Source organism: Mastigoproctus giganteus, chromosome 6, assembly GCF_048544385.1.
Source record: "Mastigoproctus giganteus isolate SK-2022 chromosome 6, ASM4854438v1, whole genome shotgun sequence".
NCBI classification, from domain to species: Eukaryota; Metazoa; Arthropoda; class Arachnida; order Uropygi; family Thelyphonidae; genus Mastigoproctus; species Mastigoproctus giganteus.
In genome coordinates this window covers 190933159-190954883 of record NC_143580.1, presented here as the reverse complement: position 1 = coordinate 190954883, position 21725 = coordinate 190933159, and the positions used below count along the sequence as shown (strand labels likewise).

The 21725-nt window shown below is 35.3% G+C and overlaps 2 protein-coding genes across 6 annotated transcripts in view; one reads left to right on the top strand and one right to left on the bottom strand.

Moving 5' to 3' along the window:
• Agxt (Alanine-glyoxylate aminotransferase) overlaps positions 1-21725 on the top strand; it is an 81545-nt gene that overhangs the window by 18831 nt on the left and 40989 nt on the right. For both annotated transcript variants that reach the window (XM_090376639.1, XM_090376640.1), the window contains exons 3-4: positions 2169-2266; positions 11488-11728. In XM_090376639.1, the coding sequence (XP_090232765.1) occupies positions 2169-2266; positions 11488-11728 (339 nt within the window). The remainder of the gene's footprint in view (positions 1-2168; positions 2267-11487; positions 11729-21725) is intronic.
• Positions 20123-21725, bottom strand: part of LOC150084832 (2-oxoadipate dehydrogenase complex component E1) — a 608625-nt gene continuing 607022 nt past the window's right edge. For all 4 annotated transcript variants that reach the window (XM_090376637.1, XM_090376633.1, XM_090376636.1 and 1 more), the window contains one exon: positions 20123-20438. In XM_090376637.1, the coding sequence (XP_090232763.1) occupies positions 20235-20438 (204 nt within the window). In that variant the 3' untranslated portion in view covers positions 20123-20234. The remainder of the gene's footprint in view (positions 20439-21725) is intronic.

The window sequence follows — 21725 nt, the reverse complement described above, 5'->3', positions numbered from 1 at the left end:
GCTTGAACCAAATTACTGGTTCAAGCAGATTCAATCCACCAATATAACTGTAATGGATACAAAAGAAACAGTGCATATGCATCAGATTTTTTGCAAAGAACAGGAAAAATGGAGTGGAAATCCTCTAGATGTCGAGAACTGCATTTAGTGATAATTGTTTAAGTGAGGCTGCCATTTATCAGTGGATGATATATTTCCAAAACATCTGAGAGCCTGTTGAAGATGACCAATTTTTAGATTGACCTTCACCTTTAAGCATTCTTATTTCTTGGATTTTTATTTTGTCATGCTGAAAATGAAAAAATCTAAGAAATTTCTGATTAACTGATTTCTGAAAAGGGAATCTACTTTGGACCATGCCAAGTGATTTTGGCTTAAAATTTGACATACATCAGCAAAATTTGTTCAAAGATCATTGAATGATCAAAAGGTTCACAGTTGAGAATTGTGTGTGGAGTGGAAATGGGTCCTAATTTCAAAAACTGTACACCAGTGTTTTGTCACTGGTGGTGAAACATTGGGGTGCAGCTGTGATCCCAAAATAAAATTCCAGTCATCCCAATTTAGGTCACTACTTTCCCCATCCAAGAAAAGAATTGAAAGGTTTGGTGAAAACAGTTCCTTGTTTTTTTTTTTTTTTGTTTTTTTTATATTTTTCATTACAAATTTGTTCAGAATAGTCAGATAGCTTATAGAGAAGTCCTGATTTGATTGAGAAAAAAAGTTAGAACAAATTGCTATCAGCTGCTTGATGAAAATGGTAGAATGGTTTCTCCACCATGATAGTGCTTTGTCTGCACACACCACTCTCCATTCAAGAATTTTGGTTCAAGAAACATTCCCGGAATATCCTACTCACCATATTCACTTGACTTTTGCGCCCATTAATTTTTTTTATTTTTTCTAAACTCAAAATGAAGCTGAAAGGATGCAAGATTTGGCCGCATTGCAACCAACCAACCAACAGAATGCTGTGACCACAGAACTTGAATGTCTGATAGTTCAGTGGCATGAACATTGGGACATTTGCAAATCATTGGGAAGAAATGCTTCAGAAGGAGTGATCACTTACAAAAATGCAAAAATCACTTAGAAAAATGAAGTTTTTGAACTTTTTCATTGGACCTTCAATATTAAAAACAATGACTGTGCACGAAACCCATTTACCTACCATTGTTAAACTGTTTATAAACCCTTATAAAGATCTGCTGCCACAACACATCATATCATATCAACTGATATGTCTTCATAGATACAAAATTTACAAGCAAGATCATGAGTTTTGCATTCAATAATGGCTATCATAAAGTATAATGGATTGAAAAGTTCTTTTAATGAATTTGGAATATTTTAAGTTCATAAAATGGATCATTGAGATGGATGGATAATTTTAAAGAACTTAAAAATAATTCCTATTATACTAGGATCTGCGGTTTTTAAATTTTTTTGTACTCGGACCACTTAGTGATTTGAGTGTTGGAAAAATGATTCTGTACAGTTTATCATATTTGAAATGCAGGGACTAAATGTGAATGAGAGAGGAATGCAATATACACTATATTCAGTGGCACATTTACCAAATGTTGAATAATAAACAAATTAAGTTTTATGCTTATTATTTATTTTCTCATAAGTACCTGCAAGTTCATGTTTATAATTTTTTTCTGTTAAATATTGTGTTAATAATTAAGAGAATTCTTATTAAAAATTACTGTTCATTTTATGATTAAGAACATAATTAAGAATGTATTTTTTATAGTTTATTTTTCTGCCATTATTACTTGGGATGTTCAAAGATGATGGCATAATGATGTTCAATCATTTGTTCAGCATTTGGAATTCAAGTTGCAGTTCAGAGGTAAAACTTTAAATTCTGAACAAGTGATTTTTGAATGGCCCTGTGTGATTTTTAACAGCCAAACAAGCCATTGGGCCCTTCTGATTCTCCCCTCCCTCCGTTCCTCCCATGGTGAAAGACCAGGTGGTATTATAGTTTTGCCACTGATGCATTTTTTTCTGGTTAAAAAAGTGGACACACCCTTTTAGCTAGAGAAACTTAATTTTTTTTTTTTTTTTAGTTAAAATGTTTTTTGATCTGCAAAAATCTGGAATATATTGATGCAAACTGTGTTAATGTTTTGAACTGTGTTTTCAATGTCTTTATTTAGGATTGCCTCCTGATTTATATACCACTATATTATTACAAGGTAGTGGGACATATGCAGTTGAAGCAGTATTTCATACCACTACATCTAAAAATGGAAAGGTAAGTCATTTATGGTGATACTTCAGTAGGGTGAGACTGCGTTTTGGTCTTATATGAATCACTTATCATGTCATTACTATTAACCCAAATTTTCTGTTGGCCATGCTGGCAATTGGCTAGTCATCTCCATACTGCTGTTTGTTTGTTATTTGGTTTTTAGGAGCATTAGCAACTAAGGCCATATTGCTCCGGGATATGCGGTGGTCATTCTCTGACCTTTCCGCATCCTCTGTATTTGGTGGTGATGGGCTCGAACCCCGGTCTAATCAAGAAGCATGTGCTACGCACCGCTGCTCCTTCCCACCTGGCTACAGAGGCGCCTTCTCCATACTGCAAGTACACACGTATACATATTGTATGTGTCTGCCAATAGATATTTAATCCTGTGTTAGCGTGTTGTTTGAAAAAGTTTGATTTTAACAATTTTTTTTTAAGGAATAGGGAGAATTGTTTATAATCATCCCTTTCTGTACACACACACACACACACACACACACACACACACACACACACACACACACACACACACACACACACACACACACACACACACACACACACACACACACAGTGTTTAAATTAAAAGACACTGGGATTTGTCTTCTTTAATTATAATTGTCATCTGGACCTCTTTTTTGTCATATTTGGGCTTTTATAATGTCTGAATTTAAATTTTGCCTAATCAATTGTTTTTTTTTTTTTTTTTTTTTTTCCAGTGGATAAGTTGCCTGTGACTTAGGAAAAATTTAAATTGGGATATTTCTGAAATGAATGGAAACTAATTTTATTAAAAAAAAACCATAGTGGTCATAGTGCATGAAGAGACATGACTCGCAATTGGCATCATATAGTAAGCTATTCTACACAGCTAGACAGTCATACTGAAGAGTGAACATCACCTACAACTGTTAATGTTTGTTTTTTTATATTTATGGTTTACACATGTTTTAAAAGTATACCGATAATGTTTTCAGAATGAACTGGGGACAAGGAAAAAACTTTCCCATAAAACAAAAAAAAAACAGTTGATTAAGCAGAATTTAAATTTAGAAATTGTGAAATCTAAATCATAGTCTTAATTCAATTTTAATATCAAATTCAAATCTTGCAGCCCAAATAAAAAATGACAAAATCAGCTTAAATCCAAAAAAATTAAGAAAGATATATGATCTTATGCCTTTTAATTAAAATATCCTGTATGTACTTTGCTTGCATGTACATGTGTGTGCATGTTGTAACTGAAATTAACATTAAAAAACATATAAACTTATTTTTATCTTTGTAGATATTACATTCAGCAGATTTTTTCTTGAATTTTTTCTTGAAGTCATAGCAAGAAGAGCATGACTGGTACTCAGATACAAGAGAGCACCAGTAGAATTGTTTGCATTTTCTGTCTTTATCCAATATGTATTATAATGTAGGATGAACTTTCAGAATATTCAGCCTTTGCTGGTTACAGTTCTGTATATACAGGGTGTTTCAGTTAAACGTTTCAGAACTTCTAAGAGGGGTAGGGTACATCCTGACAACTCGAAATCATATAGCAATGTGGGGTCGGAAATGCTTTCCTGAAGCGGTGTTGTACACAGAAGCACCATAAAGAAAAGAGACCGTAAGTGAGAAATCGTTTTAATAATACATGAAAAGAAGCAAAAGGTACATGGATTAAAGTAAGTGTTCGAAGTTTCTTCCACGGGCTACAATGCACGCCTCACATCTCCGACGCATGGACATCCGAACATTCTGGAATACTCCAGGCGAATTTCGAATTTCTTCGGCAGCTACTGCGATTCTTGCAACCAGCTCCTCAGCATTGTCAACAGGGGTGTCATAAACTAGCGATTTCATATGACCTCAGAAATAAAAATCAAGACATGATAGGTCGGGTGACCGAGCAGGCCAACGCACGGGACCACCACGTCCGATCCACTGTTGACCAAATGTGACATCCAGGTAGTTACGAACATCTCCGCTATAATGGGCAGGGGCTCCATCGTGTTGGAACCACATTGTCTGTTGCGTCGATGCAGAAATCTGTTCATCTCTCAAAAGTTGTGGCAATACTTGCTGCAGCAAGATCAAGTAGATAGGTCCGGTTAGACGACACGGTAACAGGTAAGGTCCGATGAGGTGATCTCCCATAATACCGGCCCATACATTGACCGAAAATCGTATTGCATGCGGGTTCTCGACCGCCCAGATATGGTCGTTATGCGTGTTGAAAATTCCTTCCCTTCTGAAGGAATTTTCACGGTCATATGAAATCGCTAGTTTATGACACCCCTGTTGACAATGCTGAGGAGCTGGTTGCAAGAATCGCAGTAGCTGCCGAAGAAATTCGCCTGGAGTATTCCAGAATGTTCGGATGTCCATGCGTCGGAGATGTGAGGCGTGCATTGTAGCCCGTGGAAGAAACTTCGAACACTTACTTTAATCCATGTACCTTTTGCTTCTTTTCATGTATTATTAAAACGATTTCTCACTTACGGTCTCTTTTCTTTATGGTGCTTCTGTGTACAACACCGCTTCAGGAAAGCACTTCCGACCCCACATTGCTATATGATTTCGAGTTGTCAGGATGTACCCTACCCCTCTTAGAAGTTCTGAAACGTTTAACTGAAACACCCTGTATGCTCCCAGCCTGTGAATTATGTAAATTAGCACACCATGCTTGATTTGCCATTGAGACTTTTTCTTTGTATCTTCAAATGGTTGTTGAGAAATTCTTGCTCAGTGGCTAGTTATATTAGCTGCCGTAAACTGTCAAATGTTATCTAGTGGTATAAAAGATACCTCTTAATTTTTGTTCCTACACGGACTTGGGTTGGACTGTTGGACAAGTGTTACATGACTTTCTAATTTCTGTGAGCTGTTTTAAATGCAGGAATTTTTAACTTTCATTACTCTATTTGGAATATCCCTCCTCAAGTTGCTAAAAAAAATTTCCATGCAATATGACTTTCTGATTTTCATTAGAATTTTTTTATGTATGAAAGTCGCTCATGTTTGCCAGTGGGTGATATAACCAACTCATTACCATGGTAATTTGTGCTTACTAATAGCACAAGAGGATCGCCTAGCTATCACAAAGTACAATTTTAATAACAGACACAAACATCGCAAAGTTAGTTTGTCAGCTAGCTGACCAGTTGTGCTCTCCACGGAAATATTTTTTTGGTATTAAAAAGGTCATTTAGTTAACTCTTGCCTAAATGTTTTAGGAATGCCAGTTTCTAAAAGTCTGCTGGTATGCATAGATACCAAATTAAACTTTTAATAAATAAATAATAAAAAAACTTTTAATGATGTTAAATACTTCACTGATATTCACAGAGTAAAATGCATTGCAATTCATAAAGATTCTGGGTCTTTCATCCTGCACAATGCGCATATCAGTCATACAGACAATGCATTTTTGCAATATGGCCTAACTTTTAATAAATAAATAATAAAAAATTATGGCCAAACTTTTAATAAATAAATAATAAAAAACTTTTAATGATGTTAAATACTTCACTGATATTCACAGAGTAAAATGCATTGCAATTCATAAAGATTCTGGGTCTTTCATCCTGCACAATGTACATATCAGTCATACAGACAATGCATTTTTGCAATATGGCCTAAGATGTTGGTTATTAATATAAATTTTTAGTAGTTTACACCAACCTTGCATTGAAATAATAAAACAAAAAACAAAATTAATAGTTTAATAACTGATATTACTAATTTACGATAAATTACTACTTACGAAAAAGGCGATAAGGAATGCAGATTATGCGAAATCAGCCATGGCGGAGCATTATTGGGAGAAGCAACATCAAATCTCCCCGGACGAAGCTACTATCATCGACCGGGTGCATAGGTTTTGGGACCGCAAGTGGCTCGAGAGCTTGCGGATTAGTTACATTGGGAGCAACATTAATAGAGATAGGGGTATGCGGATTCATCCCCTCTTTGAGACAGTTATTCTTGGAAGGGATGAACGAATTCACCTGACGCACTCCCGAGCCACTTCCAGTTCTGTTACGCATGAGAACAATGCACGTGTCATTGAATCACGTGACATGTGTCGTGAACCTGCAGGTATTTAAGATTGCACTGCAAAAATAAAGTGTACTGTTGAGAAAGAAGGCAGAGCCTTCGAAAGCTTCAGATTTTAGCGCTTTTAATTCTGTATATTTTATTGTATTTTATGATATTCTTTTTCTTTTTATATGCTTTTTGTAAATACGGTCAGTCCTTATATAACACATGTTTACACTACACGAATTTGATCATACACGATTTATAAATAGGGGAATGATATCGTATATAACATGAACCGAATTCGCTTATTCACGATTCGCCTTTGTGTTTACAAGAAAGGGCAGTCGAACGCAGAATCACCCCCAACCGAACGCAACACGATAGGAATGAAGAGAAGATTCTGAAAATGTATTTATGTTTCTTATGTCAGTGAAGGGGAAACACATTCCACCATAATAACGTAAAAACCCACATAATTCCAGCTATCGGTATTATCGCAAATGCAATTAGATCGAGTTTACTACCAGTTTATAACAGATTCCGCTCCCAGAAACGCAACTGGAAATTGTTTTTATTGTTTTATGGTAGTAACCCCTAGAAATGTGCTTTAGTAAAATATGAGGTGTTAATAGTGTATCTCTGCCTTTATGGTGTTGTTTATTCAGTTGCTACATGCGCGCAGCTTTGTTTATGTGTATCAAGCGTGCCTCCTCGTTTTGTAATTGTGCTTTATTCCCTAAAAATTAGTAAAAGGTGTGAAAAGGAAGCGTCCTGGTGAAGACACTGCAGATTCACAGAGAAAAACAAAAGCAATTTCGATAAACAGAGGCGGACTGGGTCAAAAATTCTTACTTGGGAAAATTTATAGTGGCCTTATACTAGCATTTATGGCCAAAATCACACCAGCCTCCGGCCCACCGGGGTTTCCCGGGTAAGGCTTATGGCCAGTCCACTTCTGTCGATAGAGAAAAAATATGAAATTGCAAAATGCTTTGAGCGAAATGAAAGACCATGTGATATTGCACGTGCTACAGACGTAAATGAGGCAACGCTGAGAATTACAAAGAATGCAGAGAAAAAAAAAAACAGTTTTCATAGCAGGAACAACTCAAAGTGTAATTAAAATCCATTAGATTAAGACACAAGAATTGGAAGAGATGGAACGGCTGTCATCTGTTTGGATAGAAAATCAAACAAAAAACAAGTTTGCTTATGATAGAAGCAAAAGCATTAGCAATATTTTATTACGTAATAGTCGTAATAAAATACGTAAGTATTTTATTACGATTATTTATTGTGTTTGGTAATGTTTTGGTTACAAATGTGTGTTCAATCTTGGGTGGTTAGTACCTAACCCTATTTTTCCCAATAGGCCTGTTGTTTATATTGCACGATTTTGCATTGCACGAGGGTTTCTAGGAACACAACTATCGTGCTATACGAGGACTGACTGTAGTAATTGATTGTAAATTAGTAATATCAGTTATTAAACTAATTTCATTTTTTTGTATTATGATGCTAAGCACTTTATATACATAGACATGAATTTATTATTGTTCTAATTTTATTTATTTTATATCTCTCTAATTTTCTATATTTTTTAATAGACTGACTTTTGGGGTCAGTCTATTATTACAGGTAAAAAAAAAAAAGTTCCAGTTATGTTTAGTGATTAGTTTATTTAATCAACAAACTTCCTTCTTGGTGGCATACTTTTTTTATTTATATCTCTCAGTTTATATCACTTTGTTCAATTTTTCTGTCAAAATAATGAAGGAATAGTTAGGAGGGGAAGCTTACCTACATCTGGATTTGATCATGCATATCGGGAGTAATGAAAACATGTATTGTACCCATCTTATCCATTATACTACCCACTTCAGCTGATATCCTGTTTTACAAAGTCAATTATTTATTTGTCATATGTATCAATTAATGAATTGCATATTTAAAAATGAACTCATTCAATTCTGCTTAATATCATAAACTGAATTCCTAGTTGAGATCTTTTTGAATGATATATAAGGATAGACAGGATAGGAAGGGAGGAGGGGCTATGCTATTAGTTAAGAAACACATAAAATCCAAGGAAGTGAAGCCAGTCGACATCGCTAGACAGTGCAGTGTCGAATCAGTTTGTTGTGACATAAGCATTGGGAGATTAAAATTGAGAGTAGGAGTGTGCTATGGGCCTAATGACTCTGATGAGTATAATAAGAAACTGTACAGGGAAATAGAGTGGGCCAGTAAATCAGAGAGTCTTATAATGGGGGATTTTAATTTCCCAGATATTGACAGGAATTTGGGGGCTGGTCACTCACACACTAGCAAGGCTTTTGTGGATTTATTGGATGATTGTTTTCTACATCAGCATGTTCGGGAGGCAACTAGAGGGAGTAATACTCTTGATTTGATTATCAGTAGTGATTCTTCATGCATTAAGAATCTGCAGATAAATGAACCACTAGGTGGAAGTGATCACAGTGTGCTGAAGTGGGATTTACTCAAAGAGGTAACTACCATTAGGGGTAAAGGGAAGGGCTATTGCTTTCGTAAAGGCGACTACGATGGACTGAGACAGTATTTAAATTCTATACAGTGGGACCAACTGATGATGTTACCAACAGCAAATTCAAAATGGGAAGCATTCAAAGAACTTATCTTGGAAGCTACTAGGCTTTACATATCAACTAAGAAATATTGTTCAAGGTTAGGCCTAAACGGATGTCAGATGAACTAATGAGACATATGGCAGAGAAGAAAAATGCATGGGATATATACAAATTAACATGTGACACAGAAGCCTATGATAGATACAAGTTGATCTGTAACGAAGTTACAAAGGAGGTTAGGCAGGCGAAGGCAGATTACGAGAAATCTTTGGCAAGGGATGCAAAGAAAAACAGCAAAGAGTTCTTTACTTATGTAAACTCTAGAAGGAAGGGGATGAATCGAATCAGATTGATCCACATCGATGGGTCAACTGTTGATGATTCTGCTCAGGTAGCTAAAAAACTAAATGAATATTTTGCATCGACATTCCCACATGAGGAATTATTCAGCGAGGGGAATACCAGAGGTGTATTCAACTCTGGCAGTAAGCTTGAGAATCTTGTAATAACTGAGAGTAAAGTGGAAGAGAAATTGTTGAAGATAAAGACAAGAGAGGCACCTGGGGGTGGATGGGATCTATCCAGTTATATTAAAGGAGGCAGCAAAGGAAGTAAGCAAACCCTTAGCCATAATTACGAGAGCTTCCTTGGACTGGAGATGTGCAAATGTGACCCCAATTCACAAAGGAGGATCAAAGGCTGACACAAGTAATTATAGACCTGTGAGTTTAACTTTTGTTCCAGGAAAATTAATGGAGGCACTGGTTAAAGAAGCACTGCAGGATCATCTAGACAAGACTTCAGTTATAGCTCGGACACAGCATGGTTTTTTTTAAGGGGTAGTCTTGCCTGACCAATTTGATTGGATACTATGATGCAGTCACAAAAGAACTGGATGCAGGGAATAACTTTGATATTATATACTTGGATCTTAGAAAGGCTTTTGATACTGTTGCACATGGAAGACTGCTGCACAAATTGGAGCAGTGTGGCATTGGAGGCAAACTGCTGCTATGGATAAAGGGGTGGTTGAGGGAGAGAAGACAGAGAGTGGTAATCAATGGACACTGCTCATCATGGACTAATGTTATTAGTGGAGTCCCTCAGGGTTCAGTGTTGGGTCCATTATTGTTTTCTGTATTTATAAATGATATTGATGATGGTATATCAAGCTTAATGTCCAAGTTTGCAGACGATACGAAGGTTGGCAGGGTTGTCAAGGACACTACTGACACTATGCTGCTGCAACAGGATCTGGAAAGGTTGAGCAGATGGGCTGAGAGGTGGCAAATGAAGTTTAACATTGACAAATGTAAAGTTCTACATATGGGAAACAGCAACCCCAGAGCAACGTATCAACTTTGTGATACTACACTGACAGTGGTAGAGAAAGAAAGGGACCTGGGGGTGGTTGTGCAGGCAGATATGAAGTTCTCTGAGCAGTGCAGATGGGCTGCAAGAGTAGCTCATGGTGTATTGTCAATGATATATAGGAATTTTTCTAGCAGGGATAAGAAGGTGATTATTCCCTTGTATAAGGCAATGGTCAGGCCACACCTAGGGTACTGTATACAGGTCTGGAGGCCTCATTTCAGGAAGGATGAAGAGCTGCTGGAACGAGTACAGAGAAGGGCAACAAGATTGGTGAATGGAACAAAGGGGTGCTCTTACGAAGAAAGGCTTAAGTTTTGCAAATTACAGTGTCTGGAGACTAGGCACCAGCGAGGTGATCTGATAGAGGTGTATAAAGCCTTGAATGGTTTGAGCATGCTCAATGCCGATGAGATTCTTCCTCTTGCTTAGAATAATCACCTGAGAGGGCATAAATTCAAATTGAGGAAAGACTGATATAGGATAGACGTGCAGAAATTTGCCTTTAGCCAGCGGGTGGTTGGTTGGTGGAACAGACTTCCATCCCTTGTCTTGGAAGTTGATAGCCTAAATAAGTTTAAGGCTCAGGTGGACAGGTATTTTGAAGAAACAGAGGGGTGAAGTGGAAGTGGTTTTTTTTTTTTTTTTTTTTGGCTGATGCTGCATAAGCTTGCTTTCTTGCATCAAATGCCTGTATTAATGCTAATATATCTCTGTACATGCAAAACGTGATGTCAGTATCATGAATAAACATATTAAAGATTGGTTTTGATAGTGTATAAAAGATTAACTATATTAAATCCAAAAATAAATATTGTGCTAATGATCTAGAAAATTATTATAAAATCGTTAAGCTTATATTTGAATTTTTGGTGGTCTCTCTCATAGTTACTCTATATAATTTCATGTGTTTCATCTTTTCTTCATGAATTTTCAGTTTCTGTTCATTGAAAATTTCATCTCATTTTTCTTTTTTAATTAAAGTAGTGGAAGAGCCTTTTCTTTTCTCTTTGAACTTGATGATGAAATGTTCTGCAGTATCAACAGAATTTCCTTTGTTGAATTAACCTGAGTACTGTTTTCATTTTTATTCATCAGTAACCACTGAGTAATGATTTTGGCATTTGTACATTATTATGCGACCTTTGAGCAAGAAAATTGTAATGGAATGGCTATCCTGTACATTAAAACTTCATATTTGTCTAGGTCTTAATATTTTCCAATGGTGCTTATGGTAAAAGAATGGACACAATTTGTAGACGAGCTGGAATAGAATCAACATTAGTTTCACTATCAGAGAAAAAAGAAATTACTGCTGAGGTAGCTGAAAGGGCACTGAAAGAAGATAATAGTTATACAAGTATTGCTATTGTACATTGTGAAACCACCACAGGAATAATTAACTCTATTGAAGAAGTAGGACATGTAGTTAAATTATATTGTCCTGGTAAGAAATATTACTTCTTTATTCAGTTATCATTTTCATAATAAAATAATTAAATAAGGTTTGTTTGCGTTAACAGGAGAGTCTAACGATTATTTTATTTTATATATAATGGGTTAAGTGTGTACTTATATCTTAGTATTGTTCTAATTTTCTCTATTTTTTAATGACTGACTTTTGGAGACAAACCTAGATATATTCTCATTTGTAGGTGAGACAAGAATCAGGGGACACAAATATAAAATTTTAGGGAGTAATAACAGAAGAGACCCCCTTTCTGTTGTAGATCATTGTAGTTAATTATCTTGAAATGTAGCTTAAGTAGAGAGGTTGGCTAAGTTCACAACAGAGTTGGATGGTCATTTTTTTGGCGATGGGGAAAGTTTTTTTTTTTTTTTTTTGTGTGGATGCAGAATAACTATACATACTTCCTTGCATCATTTGGCCATTCTGCTACTAATGCTGAATACTGTATGCAAAGAAACTTGAAGTGATAATTTGATACAGTTCTGAATAAGGATTCAAGAATAATAACATTCAAATAGACTATATTTGGAATCCAAGGATCTTCATTCATAATATCAGGGTTGTCCCAAAAGTAAGATAACAAAGGTGACTGTGGCAATACTATTTTCTGTGCAGTAGAAAAAATTAATAGAACAACCGAAATTCTGTCTTACCCCACAGCTCATTATAGTTCATGTGTGTAGGCATATGTGGTGTGCTGTTTAGAGAAACCTGCGTGAAGATATGGTCAAAGGAGTTCTGCTCTTTTATTCATTTACTGAATGAATAACAATCCTATGAAATTTGCTGTGTGATTACAGGGGTGTGTGATTTTAATGCAAGAAGTTTGCACATGGGCAAGGAAATCTTGATGTGCCAGGTATTCAACTTGTCACTGCATGATGTTGAAGCCATAAATCAACTCATCTGTGAAGAGACAGACAATTGTTTATGTTAACAGGAGAAAATCTGAATGATTAGTTTATTTTATGTATAATGGATTAAGTGTGTACTTGCATCTTAGTATTGTTCTAATTTTATTTATTTTGCATCGCTCTCTAATTTTCCCTCTTTTTTTAATAGAGTTGTCTTTTAGGGAGAGACCTAGGTATATTCTTACTTGTAGATGAAACAAGAACCACGGGACACAAATATAAAATTTTAGGGAGTAACAACAGACAAAGTGTCTGTTGTCTGTTGTTATTCTCTACAAAGGGTTCTTTTATTGTAGATTATTGTAATTAATTACCTTGAAACATAGCTTAGGCAGTGCATGATGGATTTCCAAATTACTGTTACTTATTCACAAGAAACAAGCATACACATGTCTATGCAGCATTTGCATTACTCTAATCAGGAATGGAGAAATTTTCTGGATAGAATCATCACTGGAGATACAAACATGCATCATTTTCACTAAGCAAGAAATTCAAGGTGACCATGTTAGTCTGAGAGAGGTTATGAAAAGCTGTTGGAATTGGCAAGGTTTGATTCTTTTGATGTCTTGGTTCATAGAGAAACAGTTAATGTAGAGTGTTACTGTTGAATCCTGGACATGTTTGTCCATGGCTGTGTGAAGGGGTCATTGCAACACTACACACATCTGTCTGAACTCATGCCTGGCTGGAGTTATATCATTGGGAAGTGCTTGATTGTCTACAGGATGGTCTGAATCCAGAATCATTAGGATTTTTTTTACTTTTTATTTTTTTTCTTTTTAACCCTCTGAAGAGGCAACTTGCTGTACAGCAGTTTTAGTGCGATGAAGAATGCAGTCACCATGTGGCTTTACACAACACCATGAATTTTATGACCATAGCATGAATAGTTTGGTTTGACAGTAGAATAACTGCCTTAATTACTTTGGCAGTTATGTAGAAAGTGGATATTTAGATAATTTGTTTGAAGAGTGATCTCAGTAAAAATCTATGCTTTGTAACAGTTATCTTTGTTACTTTACTCTTGGGACAGACCTTGTATGTTGAATGGCATGTTGTCAGTTTCTAATGAATAATCCATTTTCCCTGCACAGTTTCAATTCATAGTAAAATCACTAATTGAAACTGTGCAAGGGTTATGATATACAAGGTGTCCCAAAAGTCACTGCTTATTTTGGTGAAACAGTGTGATTTTAAAATAGATTTCATTACAACAAGTATATTTATTCTTTTTTACATAAAACATAGGTATTTGTAATGTGTTAGAGATGTTATAATTTTTATTAAAAAAATTACTGGGACTATGAAATCTCCTTGAGATTTCATAGTCCCAGTCCTACAGACAATGCGATTCTTACACTGGTGAATAAGTTTAAAAGAACTGGGTCTGTGCTTGACAAGGAGAGATGTGGACGCCCAAGGACAGCATGTGAAAGCATTGAATCAATTCGAGAAATGTTCAAAGAGGACCCAAAATTATCAGTTAGGGAGGGATCTCGAAGACTGAACTTAAGCCATCAGTTCACAGAATTTTGAATTTGACATTTGAATTTGTAAAGCCATTCCAAATATTAAAATTGGAGAAAATAGAAATCTGGCTTTTTTTTTTTCTTTTTTTTTTTTTTTTTCTATACATATCTCAAGTTATTCATACAAAATTTGCTGAAGTGCTGGAAATTTTTTTGTGGAATGGTACTGATTGGAAGAAATATATATAATTTTTCAACAATATTCTCAGTAATTTTCAGCAATTTTTTATTTTTGCATCTACCACTGCTGCCGATCTCTAACACTTGGAATCACACCATACATATAAATATATACATGGACGCCGTCTTAACCATTTTCAGTCCTACACAGTAACGGTAAGTTCCTTATTGGTTCATTCCTACTTTCTATTTAACCTTACCCCATTTTTTAAATCCTTACTTCAATTTTTCTGTTCCTTTCTTGCCTTTGTAAGGTCATCCACATTCTGTATGCTCTATATATAATAATATATATTTTTGGCCTACTTTATTTTCAAAATTACTTTCATACCACGTGTATGTATGTGTATATATATATATAAATATATAGTAATATGATGGAAACGTAAAGGAGAAGGCTGATACAATCGAATCTATGGTATACAGGGGAAATTAATGAGATAAAGAGCTAAAAGGAATGAATATGAAGTGGGGGTGAAAGAAAGTAACAAGAAATGAGGAAAATGCTTATTGGAGGCTTGAAGTGGTGGAACCCATGTTTAGTCTCCAGAGCTAAGTTCTGGTCAGCCCTTCTCCATCTCTTCCATCATTCAGTATGACTGATGACTTTTGAGGTTATGTTGAATATCATGAGATCCAATCTTCCTTACATTTCGAGGATACAGTTCTAAAATGGTATTTGCAGGCCGGCCACTAGTTAGTACACTGGACCGAACCTATTGGTAACTCTTTAGGAGGCTTCTGGATAAGCTAGTGTATAATCTTGCTATCTCTACTCTACCAGATAGTGACTGGAGGAGGTCCTAGTAGTGTGTATGCGGGGGCATTTTTGAAGCCACATTATGTCAAGGATCTGGGTATATTCTTACCATGTGTACACCATATCCAAAAATTTCATTACTTCATACAGCATGTCCCCCCCCCACAACTTTTTCTTACTATTGAATACACCATGAATTGTCAAACTAATAGAGTAAGCTTATCTTTGAAAAGATCTAAACCTCCTAAACACTTCCTAGTTCATTTCACAAATATATTTGGTCTCAATTCTAATCTCAACAATGTCCATTTCCACTTGCAGTCTGCCAAACCCCATGTACTTTTTCTGACAGAATCTCAGTTATTGGTTGATTCAACTACTGCTCATCTCAGTTGCCGAAATTATTCGCTGTATGATTCCTTTCACTCAAAGGTGGTACTTGTGCATATGTCCATTCCGATATTCCCTGTCAGAGACTTGGTAATTTGGAATCTCCTCTTTTCAATCTTCTCTGGCTTAAAATCTCTCTACCTCATTGTGTCAAATTAATCTGTTGTCTCTACCGTTCTCCTAATTCCACTAATCACTTGGAGCTCTTTTGACTTCCTCTCTTTGCAACTTGACTTTCTCCAGTCCAACTTTCCTAACAGTGAGGTAATTTTTCTTGGTGATTTTAATGTTCACAACTCCAGCTGATTTCCATTTTCTAGTCACACTGACCCAACTGGTCGAGATGCTGAGGCTTTTGAATTACTAATGACCTTGCCCAGATTGTTCATTTACCTACAAGAATACTAGATAATCCTAACCATGCAGCAACATGCTTGATTTTTTTCTCACAAACAACTTTTCTAAGTACACGGTTGAAGTGAGTGGTCCTTTAGGTGCCTCAGATCACAACTTGGTGATTGTCTCTTCTCCAATGGAGCCTTTATCTCATGGCTATTCCCAACCTCGTATTGTTTGGCATTACAAGAATGCAAAATGGGATGACCTGCGATATTTCTTTTTTTCTTTTCCTTGGTCAGATTACTGTTTCAAAACTTCTGATGTCAACGTTTGCTCAGATCGTGTCAGAGAAATTATTCTAGTACGTATGGAATCCTTTATTGCACACTCCACTTTAAAATCTCATCGTTAATCTCGTCATATATTTCCCAACTGTACAGTAGTTGGGAAATATCTTTTTGGATAACAAGACTGTTTTTTTCTAACAGCGCTTTTTATTCTTATCATACAATAAAATCAGAATTAAGAATAAAATTTTTGAACTTTCTCATTTTAAATTGTATCTTGCATTTTTTATAAAAATCTGACTGGTAATGTAAAGGCACTATGTGCCTTCAGTTGCTGTAATTTTTTTTTTTCGTGTTTCTGCTAGATGATTAATTTCAGATTGTATGGGACTTACTCAGAATATTCTTAGAAATTCAGTATCAGAGTTCATGTTGATTACTGGACATGGAAGAGTCCAAATGGATTAACAACTAATGAAATCGACTTCATCCTCACTAACAGAAGATATATTGTGAATGATGTTACCGTCCTGAATAAGGTAAATGTTGGAAGTGATCACAGAATGGTAAGATGTACACTTGATATAGATGTAGGAAAGGAAAGGAAAAAACTGACTCGAGTAAATAATACAAAGATCTTTGAGATAACAGAGGAGGAGAAAAAGCAGTATGTACTGGAACTTAAGAACAAGTTTGAGCTTCTGCAGACTGCTCAGGACCAAGATATCGACGAGGAATATTACAACTTTCTGAAAGTGATAAAGCCCAAGAAACCTATAGGGAAACAGAAATCCAAAGAAGAAAAAATTAGTCAAGAAAGACTTGTCATGATGAACCGAAGACGACAAATGAAGAGCAAGAAAAACACTGACAGGGAGAAAATTGAGTATACTGAGTTATGCAAAGCCATTAGAAAGAGACTCAGAGAGGACATAAGAAGATTTAATACAAGAAAAGTAGAACAAGCATTAAGGGAAAATAAAGGATTTAAATCAGCAGCCATGAGCAGTAATACAGAAAGACAAATGATACTGAAACTGAAGAATAGCAATGGTGTACTTATAAACAGCAGAGAAGGCATAATTCAAATAGCAGAAGACTACTATAGAGAATTATACAAGGAGCAAGGGAATGATGCCAGCAGTGGGGAAGATGGATTGCAAAGTAGCAACACATACAACATACCCTATATTCTTCCTGATGAGGTAGAACATGCATTGAAGAAAATGAAGAATCGAAAAGCCCCGGGGGAAGATGAAGTTACTGTAGAGTTGTTAAAATTGGGAGGAAGAGACATAACACAAAAACTAGCAAGGCCCATCACAAAGTGCATTAGTAAAGGTGTGACGCCTAAGCAGTGGAATAATGCAATCATAGTTTTGCTGCATAAGAAAGGAGATAAATCAGACATTGGAAATTATAGACCAATTAGCTTGTTATCCCACATCTACAAGTTGTTCACAAGGGTCATTACTAACAGATTAGAAAGAATACTTGATGAGAATCAACCGAAAGAGCAAGCTGGTTTTAGTACAGGATTCTCAACTATGGATCACCTTCACGTAATATCACAGCTAATGGAGAAAGCAAATGAATATAAAACACCATTATGCCTGGCATTTGTGGATTATGAAAAGGCATTTGACTCCATACAGCATAAGGCAATGTTTCGGGCACTGGAAAGACAAGGCATAGATACCTCATATATTATGATTTTGAAGAAAATATATGAGAGTGCTACCTCCTTTATTAGACTAGACAAAGACAGTAGGAAATTTAAAATCAAGAAAGGAGTTCGACAAGGAGACACAATATCTCCGAAGCTGTTTACTGCTGCCCTTGAGGAAGCTTTCAGAAGATTAGACTGGTCACAGAAAGGAGTCAATGTGAACGGAGAGTACCTAAACCATTTACGATTTGCAGATGACATTGTGGTCATAAGCCATGATCCCAAAGAATTACAGGAAAATCTTAATCAGTTATGCACAGTTAGTAAGGATTTTAGACTAAAGATGAATATGGCTAAAACAAAAGTAATGATGAACAAGTATGCCACGGAAAGGGAAATAATGATTGAAGGAGCAGTAATTGAAAAGGTGGAGTCATATACTTATCTGGGACAAGTTATCAGCTGTAATAATGATAAATGGCTGAAAGTCAAGAGAAGAATAAATTTTGGATGGATAGCATTCAGGAAATATAGTCACATACTGAAGAGCAATATCCCAGTTTGTCTGAAACGTAAAATAATGAACCAACATATACTCCCCACCATGACTTATGGAAGTGAAACTTGGGCACTCACCAAAAGAATGGAAGAAGTTGAGAACTACACAGCGAAGAATGGAACGAATTATATTGGGAATCAGACTGTTAGATAAGAAGAGAAACACATGGATTAGGCAGCAAACTCAAGTAAAGGACATTCTTATCAAAACTAAAGAACTAAAATGGTCTTGGGCAGGACACATAGCTCAAAGACATGATGACAGATGGACTAAGAAAATAACAGAATGGTACCCAAGAGGAGCTAGAAGAAAACCTGGAAGACAAAGGCGGAGATGGATAGATGAAATTCATGAGTTTTTGGGTAGTAAATGGATGGCCAGTGCTCAAAACAGAAGGAACTGGAAAGTTGCTGGAGATGCCTTCGTCCTGCAGTGGATTGAAAATGGATGATGATGATGATGACTTAATCCATCTTCCCTTTTCACTTGCTATAGACCAATGATCCAAGGCTACAAATCCTGCTTCACATCTACGGTACAGTGTAGGAGTTGGAAACCCCTGAGATAATCCTGTTGCATATGTAAATTGTTTTGTTGTAATAGGTGGCTTTTGTCCTGATTTAAAAATTAACCTAGATGATCATAAGAGTTTTATTGTGTCCTGCTGCAGCATTTTTTGCTTTTATTGCATGAATGTACAGTATATGTTATAATTAAATAAATGTTTCCTTTTATCATTAATTTCATTTTAATCTGCTTCCTAATTAATTTTTTTTTTTTTTTTTTTTTTTAGAATCAACAAGGAGATTAAATTTTGTCTCAACCCAAAAATTAAAGAAAACAGAACCCACAAAAAAACTACATTCACATCTGTCAGACACAAAGAGTTTTCATTGTCTATGACTGGCAGTGTGATTGTAAACAACCAATATGAGAATATCATTAGGTGAAGAATGGGAACGACAGTGTTTTGAAAGAAGGAAGACTTTGTACGGAAAATAACAGAATTCAAACATTACTAAATGTAATTGGTTAGGAGATAAGAAGGCGTTTTCAAATTCAAGCCAGTTTAAGCAACAGTTGCTTTTTCACTCTAAAGCTTCTGGTCATTTGTTTCTGGTCTCAAGGTAGTTGTTTCAGTAACAATTTTAGTTTTCATTCATTATCTAAAGGATAAAATCTAAATAGTTTCTTTTATTGGGGAATATAAATTTATTGAATACCACATTCAGCATTATTTTTAAAATAGGATAAGCATAATGAATTTATAAAAAAACAAGTATGGTCCAAGTGGAACATCAAATAAGTATTACAGATTTTGTTGCTGAATGGAAAGTATGTTTTGTGCGTAATGTATTTATTAAGGAATATATCATTTCTTTACAAATATTCTTTTATTATATAAGGCAAGTCAATAGCAGCTTCACAACATTTAAAAGTTTATAAATGTATTCACTACAGTCAGTGTGTGCTGATAGTGGTAAAAATAGATAAAGTTGGATTTGTCATGCTCATTTGTTGATTGCTGAAGTAGCCACTGCAAGTGGCTACTTCAGCAACTGCAGTCACAGTCATACAGCTCATGCTCATGAGCATGAGCTGTATGACTGTGACTGCAGTTTTTAGTAATGAGAGCAAAGTTTACATTACAGGAAAGGTGGACATACAACACGAGAGTGTGGGGAAGCTTCATTTCTTCACACTATTACATTGTATGTGTTCATGAAAACCCCACACGGTTTTGGTACACATCCTAAACAGTCCCAAAGTTAACATGTCTTGTGCTACTAGTTGTAGAAAGCTGTATGACTGTGACTGCCCTTTCTTCTTCACAGTTCTTTGATCACTGATCTCACATAGCTAGATGTGCTGAAGAATTGTCTGATCCTGCAAATTGCTCAGGATGAACTGTGCAATGATGTGCTCTTCTAACAAGATGGTGACCCTCACAGCGTTTGAAGTTGTTTGGTTCTCCACTTGCCAGGTGAATGGGTGGAGCATGCAGGGCCAAATCTGTGGCCATCTGGTGCCGGCCAAAATCCCGACAGCTCAAATCCTGATATACCGATTGTATTTAAAAAAACAAAGTTAGAGTCTATATCTCAGAAACTATTTTTGCAATAAAATGTTTTTCATGTAATCAAAACGGCCACTAAAAACACTAAAATTTTATTTTATATATATATATATATATATATATATAAAATTTTATTTTATATATATATATATATATATATCAGTTCACAAAAACCATATTACTGACAATAATCAGTTTAATGATATCAAAATCACAGATTAAAATTTGCAAAAAATCATACAAATTATAATCAAACGTTTAAGTATTATAATAATCTTAAGTATTATAATAATAAGAAGAAAATGGGCTATTTTTTCCTGTTACCCCTTTCAAAATATCCTGCCGGCGCCCATGGCCATGCATAATGTACTTGTCAAAGAAATTCGTGAAAGTACAGCTAATAACAAATAAATAAATACCTGTATAATTACAGTTTTAGTTATGCTAATGATATTTATGACAAATGTTATGCAGCTGCCAAAATACATTACTCTAAATTTTCATATTCTGAAAGTATTCTTATTTCAAGTTTTTTATTGTTAGCATTTCAATGCTATACCTATAATTATTGCTCGAATGCCCTATGCAAATACCAAAATTCGACTTGAAAAATTACCAATAAAATGCAATATAATAAAGTAAAATTAATTGAGTCGTTTTTATTTGCTGATCGTATTTTAAAACTGTTTGTTTTTGTAACAGAAAACATGATCTTCAAATTGAAAGAGGTATTTGTCATAAAAATTTTTATTTTTTATATTCTTTCTATACAAAATTAATCTAATATGGTAAATTTTTACTTACTAAAAAACTAATAAATATATAGAATTATATTAATATATTTTTACAATATAGTAGATATGTATAAGTATAGTGCAACACATAAGAAACATAGCTATATCTGAATAAATCAGAATATTAGTAAAACGGCATCGTTTTAAGTTATATCTCATATTGTTAATATCTTCACAACGAGATGATATTGCACTACTTCGAATAAGTAATGATTCACATAAGGAGAAGACTAATGTTACTTATTCTTAGATGGATACCACCACCCAGATGGCACGGTTTTGAAATATGGTATGGGATAAAGTTCTCCGTTATCCTCATACTATCCCTATTAGACTTAGAAAAAGAGATAAAGATGTAGGAAGGTGATAGTAGGAGAGGTAGAGGAAGGAAATGCCATAGAAGGAAGAAAGGAAGAGTTGCTCCTTCAACTCACACTCAAAGCTCATATATTCCTTGAATAGGCAACACTTC